We start from the raw sequence: 17989 nt of genomic DNA, 5'->3' as shown, positions 1-17989 counted from the left end.
GGAGGAGAAATTGCTTTTACTGCTTTTTTTTAACCCATTTGGACCTGAGGCCAATTCTACAAATGCCTTCATAATCAGTAGTTCTCAAACGTTTTCATGGCAAGGACCCCCAAATTCATATATATTTGGCCGTGGACCTAAATATAGCGTTGAATAGCTAAACGCTAAAATCTAATTTGACACAGATGCTTTCCCGGTTTTAATGAGTTAAAAGAGTGTCTGTGGCCAAATACATGATCAAATTCAATTTGGTGAATATATATTCTACTGTGTATACTTTTTTTTATTTTTATTTTTTAGACTTGTTTTCATTTATCATTGTAATTGTGTCATATTTGTTTGTATTGTCCTTTGTGTTAATGGTACAATGAGATACCAGGGTTGTGGCTCTTTCATAGCGGGAACTTTGGGGGGGTGGGAGGGGTAACATACATTCACTGTTTTTGTATGCCCTTTGTTATAGACCTGTATGTGAAAATATAAAATAAAAAAACCTTGAAAAAAATAAAAATAATTTGGTGTCCTTGACATGATGTTTGAGAACCACTGCTCTATAGTATATGCTAAGCATTCCTGTCGGTGTGTGTTTTGTCACCTGAACGAATATATAAAAGCCCAAGTTGTGGATATTGTAGATGTATCCAAGTCCGAACAGGCAGGTGAACAGGCCACTGGTCAACATTCCCACCGTCAGGTACAGTCGGATGGGCAGGCGCTCCCCAATGATGCCACTGCGTGGGTGCACAGAGATGACATGTAAAAAACCGGGACAACTTCTTATTAGAATAGGTATTTCAGAACCTGTGTTGTTTTGCTAGTTGTGGCGTAAAAACAGAAATGCAATTAGAACAATACTTGAAAAACAAATATTACTAAGAAATAAAGAAAGATGGGAAGGAATTAAGGAGGGAAATAATTCTTGATCATGTGCAATTTTAATGCAAAATCCTGTTTCTGTCCACACAGCAGCAGTGTGCTGTGTAAAAGTAGATAAATTGCAGCTTTATTAGGCCCCACTGCTTTGTCTCTACTCGAGGCCGTTTGACCTTGATGCAGGGACACTTAAAGGTAGCTCTCCACCAAACAGACTACTACAGATTACTTCAGACTGGCAGTCGAATGAAGTCGGGAGATCAGTCGGTTGGAAGGTGTGAAAAAAAGTTGCTGAATGCACCTGAGAGCCAACACCAGCAGACGGCTACTACAGTATGGTGCTAAAAATAGCCTATGGATGGATGTCTTTATCAACAAGCCCTGCTGTTGTTGCTATCCGAAAAGCTTCCCTACAACTTGCGACCCGACAGTGTACGCTTTCCAACACTTACCGCCGCCGATGTCGGTGCGTGGAGTGCTACCTTAAGCCCCACACACATCACAGGGACACCCCCCCCAACACATAATGCAGGGGCGGGCCCCCCCCCCAAACACACACACACACACAACGTTACATAACACGACCTCCTCTGCACGAAAGCCCCCACTGGGCTCCTTCCGTAACAATACAGTTAACACAAAAACAGGCACAATGAGGACCTTTAAAGACAAGAGAACGGAGAGGGTGTGCTGAGGTACACAGACACCAGATACAGCAGATATGGACAAACAGAAGGAAGCTGGGGTCTTTGTTCTAGAGGAAGGAAGAAGAATCTGAGAGAGAGAGAGAGAGAGAGGACGTGTCCCTTCCCTTTTCCTCATACACCAAATATATTCGCTGAGAATAGCAGATGTACAAGCTCCCAATGCATCGCATTGCGACACGTAAGTTGTGAGCTTGTAGATCTGCAATTTTTCACCAAATGTTTGGCCCAGAATAGGGACACAAGGGTTCATGTGGTTAAAAGATACAAGGACACGATACAGTGTAGCTAAAACCACAATTGAAAAATCGACTTGAAATCAAAGCATGGATTAAGTTTTCAGCATCCAGTTAAGTCAACTAGAGCCTGACTTTTTGAGAGACAGAGAGAGAGCAAGAAAGAGAGAGAGAGAACGTGTCTCGTGTGTGCTGTAGCCTTGTTCAAACACCACAAGACATCTCACAGGTTACTCCAAGAAAATAAAGCACCGAGTTCTCATCCAGGTATCATTTCCAACAAGAGGCTGCTATGACAGAATAGAGAGAGACCTGAGGAGTCTGTTTTTTACAACCATCATCCATTTCCTGTGGGACAGCTCTTGATACTTGATTACTGGGAACCACACCTGCCAACCAAGGCCATCAGACAGGTCTTTACTTATCATTTCTGTATTAGATTTATTTTTATAAAGTTCATAAGTTTACCTGAGGTACATGCCCACCGCGTAGGCACAGAGGAAGGAATAGTCCATGGCTCCCAGCAACTGTTTGTAGTTGCTCTTATCTGTGAACAAAGATGAGAGTGACCTCAGTTCATACAAGGTCCAGAGCACGCATTCATGGTTTTGTTTATGACAAAAAAAAAACAGGCAGGCGAGGGTGAGAGACGAGAGTGTATATCAAGACTGTGGGGCCATGCCAGACGGACAGAGAGATGACAGAGACAGAGAGAAGTGTGTGTGATACCAAGGGTCTGATACAAACAGTCAAAAACACACACAACAAACCAGGAAAAGGCAAGGAAAACATGAATCCCTTGTCAGAGGGAAATTAATCAAATGGGCCACAAAAATCATATAAGAACTGAGTTCCGTTCAGTTAATGTTCATGTACAGTTAACAGTACATGCACACAAACGCATATCCAGTACAATCCCAATCTGTGGAAAGCCATTCAAACTGATATGCATACAGATACACACCAAAAGGCTTCCAGCTGCAGTCCATGTCATTGTGGAGGGGAGACAGAGAGGACTGCTGGTTGTTGCTGCTACTGCTGCTGGCTGTGGCTAGCTCATTGGCAGACGAACAGTTCCTATGCAACTCACTCTGTTGACACAAACAACAACAAAATTATAAATAAATAAAAACACAAATCAGTGAGAGTAATGTGGGTGGTTCATTCAGTGTGCCTTCGTATTGCTTTGTTTAGTTGCGCAAATACAGTATGAAGAAGAAAAGTCTGCTGAGGTGTAACTGTGTCCTTTTTAAAAGAATGCGTCTGTGATCGAGAGAGCTAAACACAGTTATTAATGCTATTTTCATTTTAAATGAGTATTTTTTTCAAGCTGTGTGTGTGTGTGTGTAGCCTGGCATGGCCAGAACAATATCACTGCGTAGATATTAGTCTGGAATCTCTGTGTGGAACCTGCATTTCCGAGGGGAAAATAAAAAAATGCCCCTGGTGATAAACCAGTCCCATATTTGCATACTGGGCCCTGATTGGTCCCTCACAACTTTGGAGGGAGAGAAATCCAATCTTTATTGAGAGGGGCCAGACCTAATCTGCCACGGGAAATTTTTTTCCCGTCTGAAAAAGATTCGTCTGGAACCAGGCTAGTGTGTGTGTGTGTGTGTGTGTGTGTGTGTGTGTGTGTGTGTGTGTGTGTGTGTGTGTGTGTGTGTGTGTGTGTGTGTGTGTGTGTGTGTGTGTGTGTGTGTGTGTGTGTGTGTGTGTGTGTGTTACCTTGACAATGCTGATTGGTTTTCTGGACAGATGAAAACTGGTGTACAGCATGAACGTGAGCATGAAAGTGAGCGCTCTGTACCTGCAGGGAGGAGACACAAGGAGGCAGCAATGAGAATGGAACTCAAGTCAATGGATCCAGAGAGCAACACCATTGAATTATGAACTGCCAGACTGGTTCTCCACTCCAGTCCTGAGGTCTCAGACTCAGACTGTACCACGGCTAGCTTTTAATTCATTCAGGAAATTCATTGCCTTTACCTGGTGACCTGTGTATAAATCATGCCTAGACAGGAGGGCTGGAATATTAATCAGCAAAACTTGGGGAACTGAAACTGGAGGTGAGATATAATGATATGAATTCAACCGAATGGTTCATTTTAAACAGGAGGAGATGAAAAAGTGAGATGAAAATGGGGACCACTTCTACTGTTTAAACAACATTATACCTTTTTTAGAAAAGGTACGTTTCAGAGGACATGTTACATTTTAACAAGTTGACCAATGAACGCGACAAGACTTCCTCCACCCGCCATAAAGAAGAGATACAAAGCCAGTGCGTTTGGTGGATTCTAACGTTGACCGGGCCAGAACCGGGCCAGAACCCGGGGGGGTTCGTGCAACAACGGCTGATAAGTCTATTGAGAATTACGGAGCCATTCCGGGTGGAAAACGGAACGCTCGTCTCAAAACACACTGCCCCATTTTTTTTTCGCGGATCTATTCCAGAGAGGTGGCCGTCTCTGCGCAATGGAGAGAAGGACGGCCGAGCTAGTTTCCTTTTTGCTACTCACAACAATAATGAAATGTGAAGCTATTTCGGGGCCCTCTTTATACTGTGTACCTGGCAGGAAACCGGTTTGACGGCTAAACTGTTTTTTTTAATGGCCACTCATTAACAATTCGGCCGAATGCAAATGAGCCCCATTTGAAAACAAAGGCGACTTTCTGTGGTTCGGCTACAACAGAATAGGGTGAGGGGCTGCTAATGTTGATTTTTAGTTTTTTTTTTCTCCCCTGGCGGATCTTGCCCCTACACAGGGACAAGCTGGGTTTACAGACCGGGCCATGGCCTCGTTGGCCCCAATGACGATGCGCGCCTGTACAAAGCTGTGAATAAATACACCACCGAGGAAAACCCCAACGTCTCATGAGCAGAGGCCAGTGAGTCAGTGACGCAACTCAGAATAAGGAAGTGGAGCCGGTAATATGAGCGAAACCTTGTTTAAGCATTGACAGACACATAGGAGTGTAATTCACTTTCCAGTTCCTGGTAGCTGTCCGATGTACTATTGTGAAATAAGTCAATATAGCACGTGGAAATTCACCAGCCACCATAAAAACCCAACTGCATCCGACCTTCCTCTTATGACCTTGCTGTGGTATATCATCGTTGTCGGGTAGAAACCTTGTATCTCCATATTTTTTTTTCTTCTTTTTATGTTTTTTTTTATAAATGAATGCCGTTTTATACTTTGTTGAATGACAGTGTCACGCAATAGAAGTGAAAATAGCCACTCTACAAGTTGAAGTGACATGATATTGTCACTCATTTTGAAAAATGTTTTAAAAGTTTCACCTATAATGACATGCCCAAAAAAAGCAGTTAAGTCGGTCTGTGGGTTTTGTAAATACTGAACCAATGAAAAGTATTAAAAAGAGCTTGGGACTAAATAACTAATAACTATATTGGATTAATTGGAATACAGGTTCTTTTTTTACCCCCATTTCCTGAAAAGTAATGGTTTTGGACATAAAAGGTTTTCAACGTGAGAGCGACGATGATATATAGCTCCAGATATCCAGAAAATTGCCCAATTCACAAACGCCATTATCCAAGTGTCACAAGTTCTCAACAGCAGTTACTGTATATCATCTGCTGCACAGAAGTTTCTTTGACCATATAATATATGTTTTCGACTGCACTACTGAAGCCAATGACATTGGCTGTGAGCCAAAAGTCATTTGAACTTTGTTGCGGCAGATTGTTTTTCATATTATTATTTTTTTCCAGGTTATCCCAACTGAAATTAAAACCTCTTTTACAAGAGACACCTGGCCTAGAGGGGAAGCAGTCAACATAAAAACTGAAATATAAAAACGTGATTAAAGTGTTGAATGTGTCTTGTATAGAGCAGAAGAGGTGTTGCAGAATAGTCCAATCCATCTGGTTGGTGAGTTTAGGACTAAGCTAAAGGTCTTCCAGTTAAACTGTCTTGTCCTCAGGCCTTGGCACTATGAAGTGCAAACAGACTTACAGGGTGATTTGAGAGGAGACACAGGGAGGGCATATACTTACGCAACAGCTGGACAACACGTGGTGCGTGTGTGTGTGTGTGTGTGAGTCTGTGAGAGAGTTGCTGGGGGGATACAAATGTGTGTGTGGTCATAAACAGCCAGTGTCCAGCCTGACTCTCCAAAAACAACAGGTAGATAGATGCTCATACACCTTCATCAGCAATCTCTTGCTATGCCACATAAGACATCCCTTTATGAGCCAAACACTGTAGAAAACCTTGTACTATCGTCCAACAAAGTCAAATCCAGAGTGTTAATTTACTATAACTCTGCAGAATGAAAAATGGACCAACCAAAGTGAAATTAACAGTCCAGATTCTACTGTGTGCACCCTGTGTATGTAGTGGTCCGATTGACAGGTTCAAATGATGTCATTTCAAATGTGTTGTCACTGTTGTGGAAGGAGATACTGGCTGTGTGTTTGGAAAATCTCTTTGACCGTGACACACGCAGTTAGCACTGTGAGGTCAGTCTCTGCCTTGCCCCCTTCCTGCTTGCCTTTCAGAAACACACACACACACACACACACACACACACACACACACACACACACACACACACACACACACACACACACACACACACACACACACACACACACACACACACACACACACACACACACACACACACACACACACACACACACACACACACACTATAGAACAATCCTCTGGTCTATGTGACAGAAATACACTGATCACCCAGCACACACACACAGAACTGTACCCCTTCAACAAAAGACTGCAAACAATAAAAGTGCTTTCCACAGAACAGGATCAACTCAAACAACAAAGCACAAGCAGCAATGCACAGATAAACCATATAATTACTCGTAAGACGCCATGAGAGATTCAAGAGCTGGCCAAGAAAGGAAATAAAAGAAGGAAACAGGACAATTTGGACAAGGGAATAAAACGGATCAGGTGGATAACACAGATAAAACATGGAAAAAGTAGCATAAAAGAGTAAAATAATAAACTTATTAAATGATAAGGAGAAGTAGTGAATGGGTTATTAAAAAAATGAGTTTTGAGACGAGAATTTAAAGTTGGTACTGAGTTAGCTAGTCTGTCATTCTTATTCTGCCCAGTAAAAGCTGACACATTGTTCACAAAAATGTATTTTAAAATATCTTTAAAATGTATTTTTGAATTTCCATTGCTGTTAAGCAGCTAGCTATGTAAGCTTCAACTAATTTGTTTTCCAGTATGAGTCATTTACTCCACTGCACAGATTAAATGGAAGTGGGAAAAGTATGCGGTATCAGCTTTGTTTTCGACTCGTTTTCAGAGCTGTTAGTTAGAACAGGCTGTTAGTCAACATGTCTGTCAATTATATGTTATATTGTAAAGAGCTTCGCTATGTTCAAAATAACTTAAAAGACTGTCTTTTGTCCGTCTGTCTAATAGATGGGAGACCCAGTGACCACTGAAGGGGGAGATGTGAGCACGGATGTAAATATCTGGAAACAATGTTAGAAACAAACATTAAACAGTGATGCAAACACTGCTTGCACCTACATCTCCTTTTCTGCCTCTCTATTAAAAAATTATGAATAACAAAATCACCTCATTAAAAGACAAAGTAAGCTTCGAGCTGAATTTGATTCTGTGCAGTACACGGATGGTTTCTCAAGCGAGCACACTAATCCACAAACCCGCTCCACTACTATACACAGTGGTACTATTCAATGGAATACACATTTTGACCGAAGCCCTTAATTCAATAACTGATACTGCATGAGCTCAAGGGACTGTACATGTATGTACTACTGTAGTGTTGGTTATATGTCTCTCCCAGACCTGGAAAATCCCTTCCGACATGTTGTAGTACATGATGTACATTAACATACAGAATAAGTCTTTGAGTCTACTCTGTATAGTATATGAAATTGCATCTACCTTCTCCGTTTTCATCTAGCTTCAATTACCAGTATTGGTATGTGAAGGGATTCTGCTCTCCACACATCCCCACCACACCTGCATTCAACCTACTTTAGCTAAATACATACAAAGCATTGAAATCTTATGGGAAGGTTTACATTCCTAAGCAGTGTATTATAATTAATTAATGAAATATATGAAATTGCAAAATTCCCGTGATTTAAGGGGCAAAAACAGAAAAACCTCGCTAGTAGGCTATGGCTTGTACACAAATCCCTAGGAGAGAAAACATAGTTATCTTCTCTTTCTTTCTGTTTTACATAAAGAAGAATGTCAAGCACTGCAACCCATAGGGAGGTCCCTGGAATGTCTCAAGAATAAACCCGAACATCTGGTTTGACGACACTGCCTAAGGTGAGAAACCTGACAATGTTTTTGAAGTTCAGTTCCTGGAGGATACAGGAACCTACAGTAAGTCATGATTCATGTGGATTTTTGTAATTAAAGAGTGATGGATAGTGTACGTAGTGCTGATGGATGGAGAGGCTGTTTTGGGGCAAATGTCAGGGAAAGGTACGTGTTGATCCTTTAACCCATTAATACCTGGAACGCATCTGTGTCACTTTAGATGTCTTTGGCTATTCAAAAATAGCAGATATACAAGCTCATAGCGCGGCACCGAGTGCCGCGCTATGAACTTGTAGATCTGCTATTTTTGAAAAATCGTGAAAAAAAAAATGTTTAGATTTTTTTCCAAAAACTGTTAGGATTTAGATTTTTTTTAAAGAATCGCCTCAGGTCTTAAAGGGTTAAGAGGCAGCTACATGACAATGCAAGACAACATAGACACGGAACAGACAGGGACAGGTGGATGTATAAACACGTGCTCTTGTGCAAACACAAGAGCACTATGCAGACATGCTTACAGTATAATGCATAGACATGTATGCACAATGCGCACACACACACACACACACACACACACACACACACACACACACACACACACACACACACACACACACACACACACACACACACACACACACACACACACACACACACACACACACACACACACACACACACACACACACACAGTCACTTTCCAGCACAGATAAAGATTACTACTCACCACTGTTCCCTGTTGAAGGAGACCAAAAGCCGTATTCCAGGCGGAATAGGGGCCATGTTTAGTAAAGGTGCCGCTTCTGATGAAGTCTGGCGACTAGGCGGTAGATCTCAGGCTGAGGAGGCTGGTGGGTAACACAATGACATGTCCGTGTCTTGGTTCATCTCTGTCACAGAGAGGTCTGCTGAGAGGGCAGCGGCTCCAGGACACATGGCCAACAACAGGCTTCACCGGAGCTGGTGGGACCGGTCGGGACAGCAGAGAAGAGGGTGGGAATAAGGGAGAGGAGGCGTGGGGAAAGGGAAAGCGAGAGAGAGGCTGAGTGAGATGGGGACAGAGAGAGGGAGGGAGGTAGAGGGTGAGATTATGGAGGACGGAGAGAGGTGAGGAGAGGTCAGAAACAATCCATCAATGACAGCAACCAAAAGGGTGAAATTATCATAACAGTTTTGCTTTGTTTTCTCTCAACAGCAGGTGAACTAGTACAAACCCCATCATGTCACAAAAACACTGCTGAACAGAACTCCAGCACTTAGTCCAACAACCAGATGTGCCGATGTAGAATTTGATACAATAGTAGGGAGTTTAATGATAGAACAATTTTCAGGGGAAAATCCGACAACATACAACAAAACACGCCACGTGATCAATGGTCGAAATGTGACACCACAGGTCATTTGCTAAATTTGCATTGTCGTCTTTCACGCCCGTTCAATGTGAGTAAAGCAAAAACGTTGTCAGACCTTGGCCCAAGGAGCTGCTGGTGCTGTACACTACGGTGTACAGCAAGAGTACAGGGGATCATATGCCTTGCTTGGTGGAGGGGAGCACATGGGGGCCAGGAATTACATGAAGCCTGTATACTCTGCATGAATACTCCTCTATGCTAGGAACCACCTACATTAACAGTGTGACGTTGCAACCAGGACCCAAGCCAACACCTCCCTGAAGGAAACGGCTGCGATGGTTCGCCGCCTCCTCTGATGGGAACATGAACCCTGTAATTTCAAACCCCATGAATCCTTCTGGAAACCCTATAGGGACGGACTGGTTCTAAAGGAACTAAACCAAACCCTCTCTGCACGCCTTCCACATCATCTGACATTTGTCAGTCCCACACTGTAATATCCTGCTGAGTGTAACTCTGAAAGTGCAGTGGTGGAAAGTAACTAAGTACATTTACTCAGGCACTGTATTGAAGAACTACTTTTACTTTACTGGAGTATTTCCAATTTTCAATACTTTTACTTCTACTCTACTCCACTACATCTCAGAGGAAATTATTGCACTTTTACTTCGCTACAATTATTTGACAACTTTAGTTACTTTGTAGATTTTGATTGTTATTACAAAACATACATTAACCACTTCAGCCCTATATACATTTCGGCCATTTGAAAATAGCAGATCTACACGCTCACAATGCACATTGTGAGCTTGTAGATCTGCTATATTACCAAGATTTGTATACATTTTATACATTAGAAAACTTGTTGTGAAATGGGACATTCTGCATAATGAGTACTTTAGTTTAGGTATATTGTGATACCAATACTTTTGTACTTTTACTCAAGTACATTTTTTATTCCAGACTTTTACTTGTAACAGAGTATTTCTACATTGCAGTATTTATACTTTTACTTAAGTAAAGAAATTGAGTACTTTTCCCACCACTGAAAGTCTGAAAGTGTAAATGAAGGAAGTGGAACTGGGTCGATTGGGTTCCATTTGTAGACGTCAGTGTCAGTGTTAAATCAACACTGAGGATTTGACTGTGTGTGCATTATGACTGACATCCTTCTTAGTATCCGACTCAAGCAAAGGGTTTATTTGATGAGTGTTAAAGTGATAAGATTTGATCTGAATCTTCATACGTGGAGATGTGTTTGTCTACCGGTGTGGTGGGTACATCAGACCAACCAGGACAGATCACTCACAATGGGAATAATACCATGTACATACGCAAGCATAACGGTTATGCCATAACCTTATGTGGTATTTTAATTAATGGCATTATTAGCCTTGGATCAAGACTATCATAGATGTATTTTTTTAATCGATTTTGACATATAGATACAATCGACATATCGATAAAATACATCTATGATAGAGTCTTGATGGTATATTCTTTGTTCGACTCATTTTTTTTACCACATACAAACCCTTATAATCTGACCTCACAGGCTAATGTTGCACATTTTGCGGGCAATAAATTCCAAAATAAATGAAGTGTTTGATATAGTCAATTATTCGGCAAGTGAGTCATAAACAGCATTATTATGATATTACATTACATGACGTACGTCTCTCTTATTCTATTATGGCTGAAAAAGAGCACATCACAGACATCACAGGATCACAGCTCGATCAAACATAGTTGAAAAAAAACAACAACACCTCACCCATCCGTTCCCCGTGATAAACATAAAATACGTGTAAATAGACCTTTACCTGGTTGAAAGAACGATGAGAAACACAAGTAACTGGTGTTTGAACTCCTCTGAGAGCCGTCCAAGATATCAACCACTTCCTTGTTCTCTTGCATCTGTCACCCAGAGCGAGGCTGCTGCTCTGCTCCAGCCCTCTGACGTCACAGCCAAAGCAACTAACCACTGGCCCTGAAACATGACCGACCGTCATGGATGAACTTCAACCTGGTGTTTGCACATTCTCTATTTACGGCTTGTACATCTACTAAACGTTTACATTTAAAATATAAAGTGCTTACCTCTTGTTCATTGATGTTAAAATACTATCCGGATCCTCAAAAGTACCCATATATTCCGTATTGTTCAATACAAATCTATTTTAATCTGATTGGTGGCCATTTTCTTCGTATTTCTTCCCTACCTTTTCAACTACGTGACCCTATCGGTTGGGAGGTGTACTGCACTCTGATACATGTAACTCTATGAGAAAATAGCCACCCATTGGATTAAAATGCTTTTTATTGAACAATACGGAACATACGGGTACTTGTGAGGACCTGTCCTGTACATAATTGCAACATTTGTAACCATGGGGTTTAACTTTATATTTGAAATTTGAACGTTTATGTAGATGTACGGGCCGTAAATGGAGAAAGTGCAAACACCAGGTTGAAGTTCATCCATGACGGTCGTCGTGACAGACAAGAGACAACCATCGTGAGATTCATGGATACTAACCCTACAGTCAGTCTATATTAACCCACGGTGTTACACAGACATTGGTCACCTATCGAATTGTGTTAAAATTCGGGTGTTTATACTCAAAGGTATGAAGATGAATCCGTCACAAGAAGTCGAAAAGCTGAATATCCCCCAGTTTGGTGCTTGAGGTTGGTTATTTATTGCACTTACTTACAGTCTCACTTATATGATGCCACTTGAGGGAAGGCGGAAGGCTGACACGTTTTCCAGTTTGTTCAGGTTTTGAATAATCTGAATTAATCTCAATGCAAAATTATACCACTATCCTATTGTATTTAAACATGTTGATTGGATTCCATGAGTCCTCTCTACCCAAAGCAAATGTATTCTCTTCTCTTCAATTCTATTAATTTGATTATTTAATCCAATGTATGTACTCTTCAAAGGCTGGAGTTAAAACCAAAATCGATAGGCTACCAATTTCGGTGTAACACTAATTTGGTTGTTTGATCTTTGGCCGGCCCACTAGCGTGGCAAATACTGTATGTTATAATAACCAGTGGTGTAAAGTAACTAAGTACACTCAAGTACTGTACTTAAGTAAAATGTTGAGGTATTTTTTACTTTACTGGAGTATTTCCAATGTTCAATACTTTTACTTTTACTCCACTACATCTCATGTTAATTAATATACAGTAGTATAGCATACAATATTGTATGACAGGAAGATAAATAATAGGAATTAAAACTTTCAAATAGCTAAATATATAACGAACCATATGGGGCCCCATTGGCATTGATGAAACGCGGGACCAGCATTTTTCTTTTACTGTCATTTTTTAACATTAGTTAGATTATAGAACTTTAGACACATTTATTTTTCTGCGGTTTACTTCGTTTGTCGTGCGCTCACATCATAGCCATAGAGTTGCTGTCTAGTTAGTTGCCATGGCAACTGACTGTAAACAGACTTCGAGAATAAAGAGGTTTGCGTCTGTCTCTCCATTGTGCATGCCTTATCTCCCATTCTCCCAATTTTACAAATACTTTATTAACATAGTATTAACATGTCAGATATAGGATCTGAAGAGTTTGATACCGAACGTGATTACCTGGGGGTGAGTAAATTAGCACAAGCCAACGACTCTTGGCTTTCAATATACTAATCGAAATGACCAATCTCAAGTACTCTACCTAAGTACAAATTTGAGGTATTTCCAAAAGATTTGTATACATTTTAAAACATGTGAAACAAATGGGACATTGTGCATTATGAGTACTTTTAGTACTTTAAGTACATTTTGATACCAGTATGTTTTGAATTTTACTTGTACTTTTTCCACCACTCTGAGTGAGTGTGTGTGTGTGTGTGTGTGTGTGTGTGTGTGTGTGTGTGTGTGTGTGTGTATGCGTGTGTGTGTGTGTGTGTGTGTGTGTGTGTGTGTGTGTGTGTGTGTGTGTGTGTGTGTGTGTGTGTGTGTGTGTGTGTGTGTGTGTGTGTGTGTGTGTGTGTGTGTGTGTGTGTGTGCATGCGCGTGTGCATGCGCGTGTGCGTGTGTGTGTGTGTGTGTGTGAGAGAGAGAGAGAGATTCTTTCCTTACAGTGTGACTCATTTAACTTATCTGACTGACACAGGAATATGAAGGGGACCGCAATGAGGCAGGGGAGAGACACGGGGTGGGCAAGGCAGTGCTTCCCAATGGAGAAACTTATGAGGGGGAGTATGAGAATGGCAAACGATCTGGCCAGGTAGGTGGATGAATGAAACGTTAAGACATTAATACACATTAACAGCATCATTGTTGATGCAGTTGTCTTTATGTACTGGTTAAAGGGAGGGTAAAGACAACCGCACAAGACATGTTGTAGCCAAATCAGAATCAGTTGTATTGTCACTTATAATAATAATAACCATAATACACACTAGGCATACAAGGGAGCAAAATACCGTTCTCCGCAACTCAACGCTTGTCACATTTCAAAACAACAGACACATAAATAATGGCTCATGGCATTATTGCATTGCAATTTTATTATGTCAATCACAGATTTTCGCTTACTTATTAAAGGTTCAAGGTTCAAAGTTCACTTTATTTGTCATTTACATGCTTGCACATGAAACAAAAATCGTACTCAGGACCAGCAGTGTACTATAAAATAACTATCAATAAAGGCTATATTAACCCTCTAATTTGCCTGTGGGTCACACTACTGTATGTTACAGTCTCTTTGGGTCACATATAGCTACTTGATTCATATTTAAATGTATTCTTGTCTACCAGGGGACATATCGTTTTAAGAATGGAGCCCGATATGTCGGAGACTATTATCAGAATATGAAACATGGAGAGGGCACCTTCTATTATCCAGATGGATCCAAATATGAAGGTAGGTAGCTACAGTATAATAATAATGGTGGTTGGCAAATGGTTTGTTTTAAATCAGTGGTTCTCGAAGTAGGGTCCATAGACCCCCGGGGGTCCTTGAGGCCAAATTCATGGGGTCCTTGACATGAAAATGCTTGAGAAAGACTGCAATACAGTAGCCACTTGATACTATTGGATCTATACCTTTTCAAAGCACACTTCAGCAAAGATCCATGACACACCAAGTCATTGCATGATAAAGCCTGGAATGATTCTAGTGGAATAACTTGTGAACTTCCTCAGTGTGTGCATACAGTGTCCGTTTCAATAATAACAGCTGTAAAAATAAAAAAATCTTCATCTGCCACAGGGGGTCCTGTGCTTTTTAAGCTGGGGAATCAAAAGAGACATTTTGCCTCTCCCTCTGGATCTCAAGCATGTTAAAATCTACTGCTCTTGTCATGTAGGACCCTGTTGGAAATAGAGACCTGGGACTAGTAGGGTGGTTGTCACCAGTGGTTAGTCATGTTGTCACCATGTTGATGCCAGATCTGTTGTAGTACAGTACATGTTAAACCCTCTAGTCTTAGTGAAGCGGACTTGAGTTACAGCTGTACTTGGACAGCTTTTTTCCATATACACCAAATCTCTTTGCCCAATCTACAAGCTCTCAACGCGACGTGTTGTGAGCTTGTAGATCTGCTATTTTTGGCAAATGTTTCCCCCAGAATAGGGATGCTGGGGTTCAAGTGGGTATGTGCCACCGCTGAACAATATCTTATTTCAGCAAAAAACAAAAACAATAATAATAATTGAAAAATAGTACAAGATGTACTACAACGCATCGCAATGCGACATGTGAGCTTATAGATTAGCAAATGTTGCTATTTTTGATCATTTAGTAGTATGGAATAGGTCAGGAAAAGCAACATTGCTATATCACTGTATTACGATGTCCATATTCCTAGTAGACAATGTCTAGTCTCATAACACGATATTGATATTATGACGATATATCGCCCCCTGCTCATTGTGATGTGGCCCTGGTACCATTCCATGCAGGTCTGTGTGAGAACCAAATGCTGAGTTTGAGAACTCAAAGTGTCATGTTCCCTCCTGGTCATGATTTAGGGTCCTGGGTTGATGACCTGCGTCAGGGCCGTGGTGTCTACACGTACCCCAACGCAGACACATACGACGGTCAGTGGCAGCGTCATGAAAGGTACATATACAGGATTCGTGGGAGTGGGAGTGGGGGGGAGGGGGGTTTCCACTGAATTAAATATGTGCCATTTCCTTTTGGGAAATGTAGACTGATATGTTTCATATTCATGCTGGATAATATCATAATTTAACAACTTAATAAAACAAATTGTGTTAACCATCATTAACCCTGGCGTCCCTATTTTGGACAAATTGGTCAAACTTTGTAAAAATGTGTCACAATTTGTCAAACATAAAAAAAATGAAATTCTAATCTAGAAAGAGAATGTGACATCATCACACCGAGTTGTTTTAATAGCACGGACAAAATCGACTATTTTCACTGTATGATTAGGCTTTCCACAATCTCACAAGCGGTGCAAAAGCAAAGAAATATAAAAACACATCTGATTGTTTGCCCGCATCAACCTCGCTTGTTTTACAGTACAATACATCTCCCAGTTATCTCCCAGTCTCAAGTTATTTTGTTCACAGACAGACAGACAGACAGACAGACAGACAGACAGACAGACAGACAGAGAGACAGACACATAATGTTGTGAGTTCCTTCCTGTCCTCTTTACTACTAGGCATGGCCAGGGCACATATCACTACCATGCCAATGGCTCCCAGTACAAGGGGACATGGGTGAACGGGAAGATGGAGTCAGCTGGAGAGATCATTCATTCCAACCACAGATATCAGGGGAACTTTCTCAACAACAATGTAAGTCAAGTCAACCAATTTGACCACTTATGTCACTCAAAGTCACTTTAAGTTCTTAAGCATTTAATCTGCTGTAAGCACGTCTGGAATGTACAAGGGTGCAAGGGTGATCACTTTATGACTGGTTCACTTGTGCCAGGCAGGATAACTCACTGCCAAAAAAGCATGTGCGCAGTTGTACCATTCAAGGTTCAGGGTTTCTTTATGGGTGTCTTGTGTGCAGGTACATAAAAGTACAATTATTTTGTTCTGGATCCTCAGACATTGTAGCAACATCATCTCATCTCAATTTATTATGGCACATTTTCCCTTTTTCATCTGAAGTAAAACAACCCTTGGCGTCTATGAAAATACATGATTTGTATCACTGTGTTTGTGAACCTCTTGGTTTTGAAGGCAACATTGTGCTTTACAAACGCTATCACTGCCCTCAATCATAATAGCTCGGTTATCCTTCCATCATCTAAATAATTCCTGTTTTATTCTTGTTTTTCAGCCATCAGGCTCAGGGAAGTATGCGTTTGACATAGGGTGTGAGCAGCACGGTGAATACCTTCAACTGGATCAGGTAATGGTTCAATGGGTGTGGATCCTCTGCTTTCCTGATTTAACTCTGCAAGGATGTCTAAACAAATGCCCCAAATATTCAGTAAAATGAACGATGTCTGTTATTGTATTTCTTCCCTACATGAAAGAAAAATATTAGTTTAGCCCCCTATAACCTCATCCTTCTCCCTTTCCATTCTGAGCAGGAGAGAATGGAGGGTGAGGAGGATGAGGCTGCCCCCACCAGGGTACTCAAATGGATCCCTAAGAGTGTGACCAGCCTGACAATGAGCCAAGGAGACCCCAGGTGAACTTCAATTGTTATCAACCTACCTGCAGCGATGAATGGCAGAGTGTTGTAATGCAGGGGTGCAGAAAAAAGATGATTTGTTTTTTTTAATGATTTGAAGCCCACACACACTGTTACTTGCTGTTGCGCAAAATGGTGGTAACAGCAAGTTTGTAAATGCTGGCTTTTCTTTCTTTTCCTGAACCATTCAAGCTTGACACCATGATACAAAGACAATAGCAGCTCTACAAGCTCACATTGCAATGAGACACATTGTGAGCTTGTAAATGTGCTATTTTTGGAGATTGGAGACAATAGCCTAATTATGGAAAATACAAGGCCATTCTTGGTTCATGTATTATTTGTCTAGCCCAAAAAACATGACACTTACGGCTTACAATCTCAAGATACAGATTACGACTATAAATTCAACTAGTCGGACAAGAAAACCTTTCTATTTTCTGCACCCTTGACTTGGAATAGTCTGGCCAGAACCTTTCACAGGTAATTACTAGGATATCAGACTATAGGCTAACTTATTTTAATGTGTTGTTATTTTTCCCTTGCTTGATTGCTGTTCATTTGTTTTAATGAGCTGTTTTGGTAAAACAGTTAGATCTTAAATAAATAAATACCGTATTATTTATTAAATAAACTAAGAATGTGACTGATAAACATGTGTAGGAACATCTAATATTGGTTGTAGCTGCACTAAAATAATGTCATAGTATGACAAGATACTGCACCAGATAACATGGAACATGAGAGGAGATAACGACAAGATGAGAAGATGAAAATGCAATTGATTATTAAACTGTGTGTGTGTGTGTGTGTGTGTGTGTGTGTGTGTGTGTGTGTGTGTGTGTGTGTG

At 40.9% G+C, this 17989-nt stretch overlaps 2 protein-coding genes across 3 annotated transcripts in view; one reads left to right on the top strand and one right to left on the bottom strand.

The window, feature by feature from the left end:
- slc37a1 (solute carrier family 37 member 1) overlaps positions 1-11421 on the bottom strand; it is a 30191-nt gene extending 18770 nt beyond the window's left edge. For both annotated transcript variants that reach the window (XM_080413163.1, XM_080413164.1), the window contains exons 1-6: positions 11309-11421; positions 8861-9175; positions 3542-3623; positions 2778-2904; positions 2282-2360; positions 596-731 (exon numbers count right to left, since the gene is read on the bottom strand). In XM_080413163.1, coding sequence (XP_080269289.1) covers positions 596-731; positions 2282-2360; positions 2778-2904; positions 3542-3623; positions 8861-8916 — 480 coding nt within the window. In that variant the 5' untranslated portion in view covers positions 8917-9175; positions 11309-11421. The remainder of the gene's footprint in view (positions 1-595; positions 732-2281; positions 2361-2777; positions 2905-3541; positions 3624-8860; positions 9176-11308) is intronic.
- Positions 11422-13055: 1634 nt separating this feature from the next.
- rsph1 (radial spoke head component 1) lies at positions 13056-17140 on the top strand (the record flags this gene model as incomplete). The annotated part of the gene is made up of 7 exons (XM_080457315.1): positions 13056-13106; positions 13624-13737; positions 14271-14376; positions 15486-15576; positions 16148-16283; positions 16780-16851; positions 17036-17140. The coding sequence occupies 7 exons, from the start codon at positions 13056-13058 to the stop codon at positions 17138-17140; spliced, it is 675 nt and encodes a 224-aa protein (XP_080313441.1).
- Between the last annotated feature and the right edge of the window lie 849 nt (positions 17141-17989).

This window comes from Gymnoscopelus braueri (genome assembly GCF_963280865.1).
Source record: "Gymnoscopelus braueri genome assembly, chromosome: 18".
Taxonomy (NCBI): Eukaryota; Metazoa; Chordata; class Actinopteri; order Myctophiformes; family Myctophidae; genus Gymnoscopelus; species Gymnoscopelus braueri.
The sequence above is the reverse complement of the archived record's forward strand: the minus strand, read 5'-3'. Positions and strand labels throughout refer to the sequence as shown.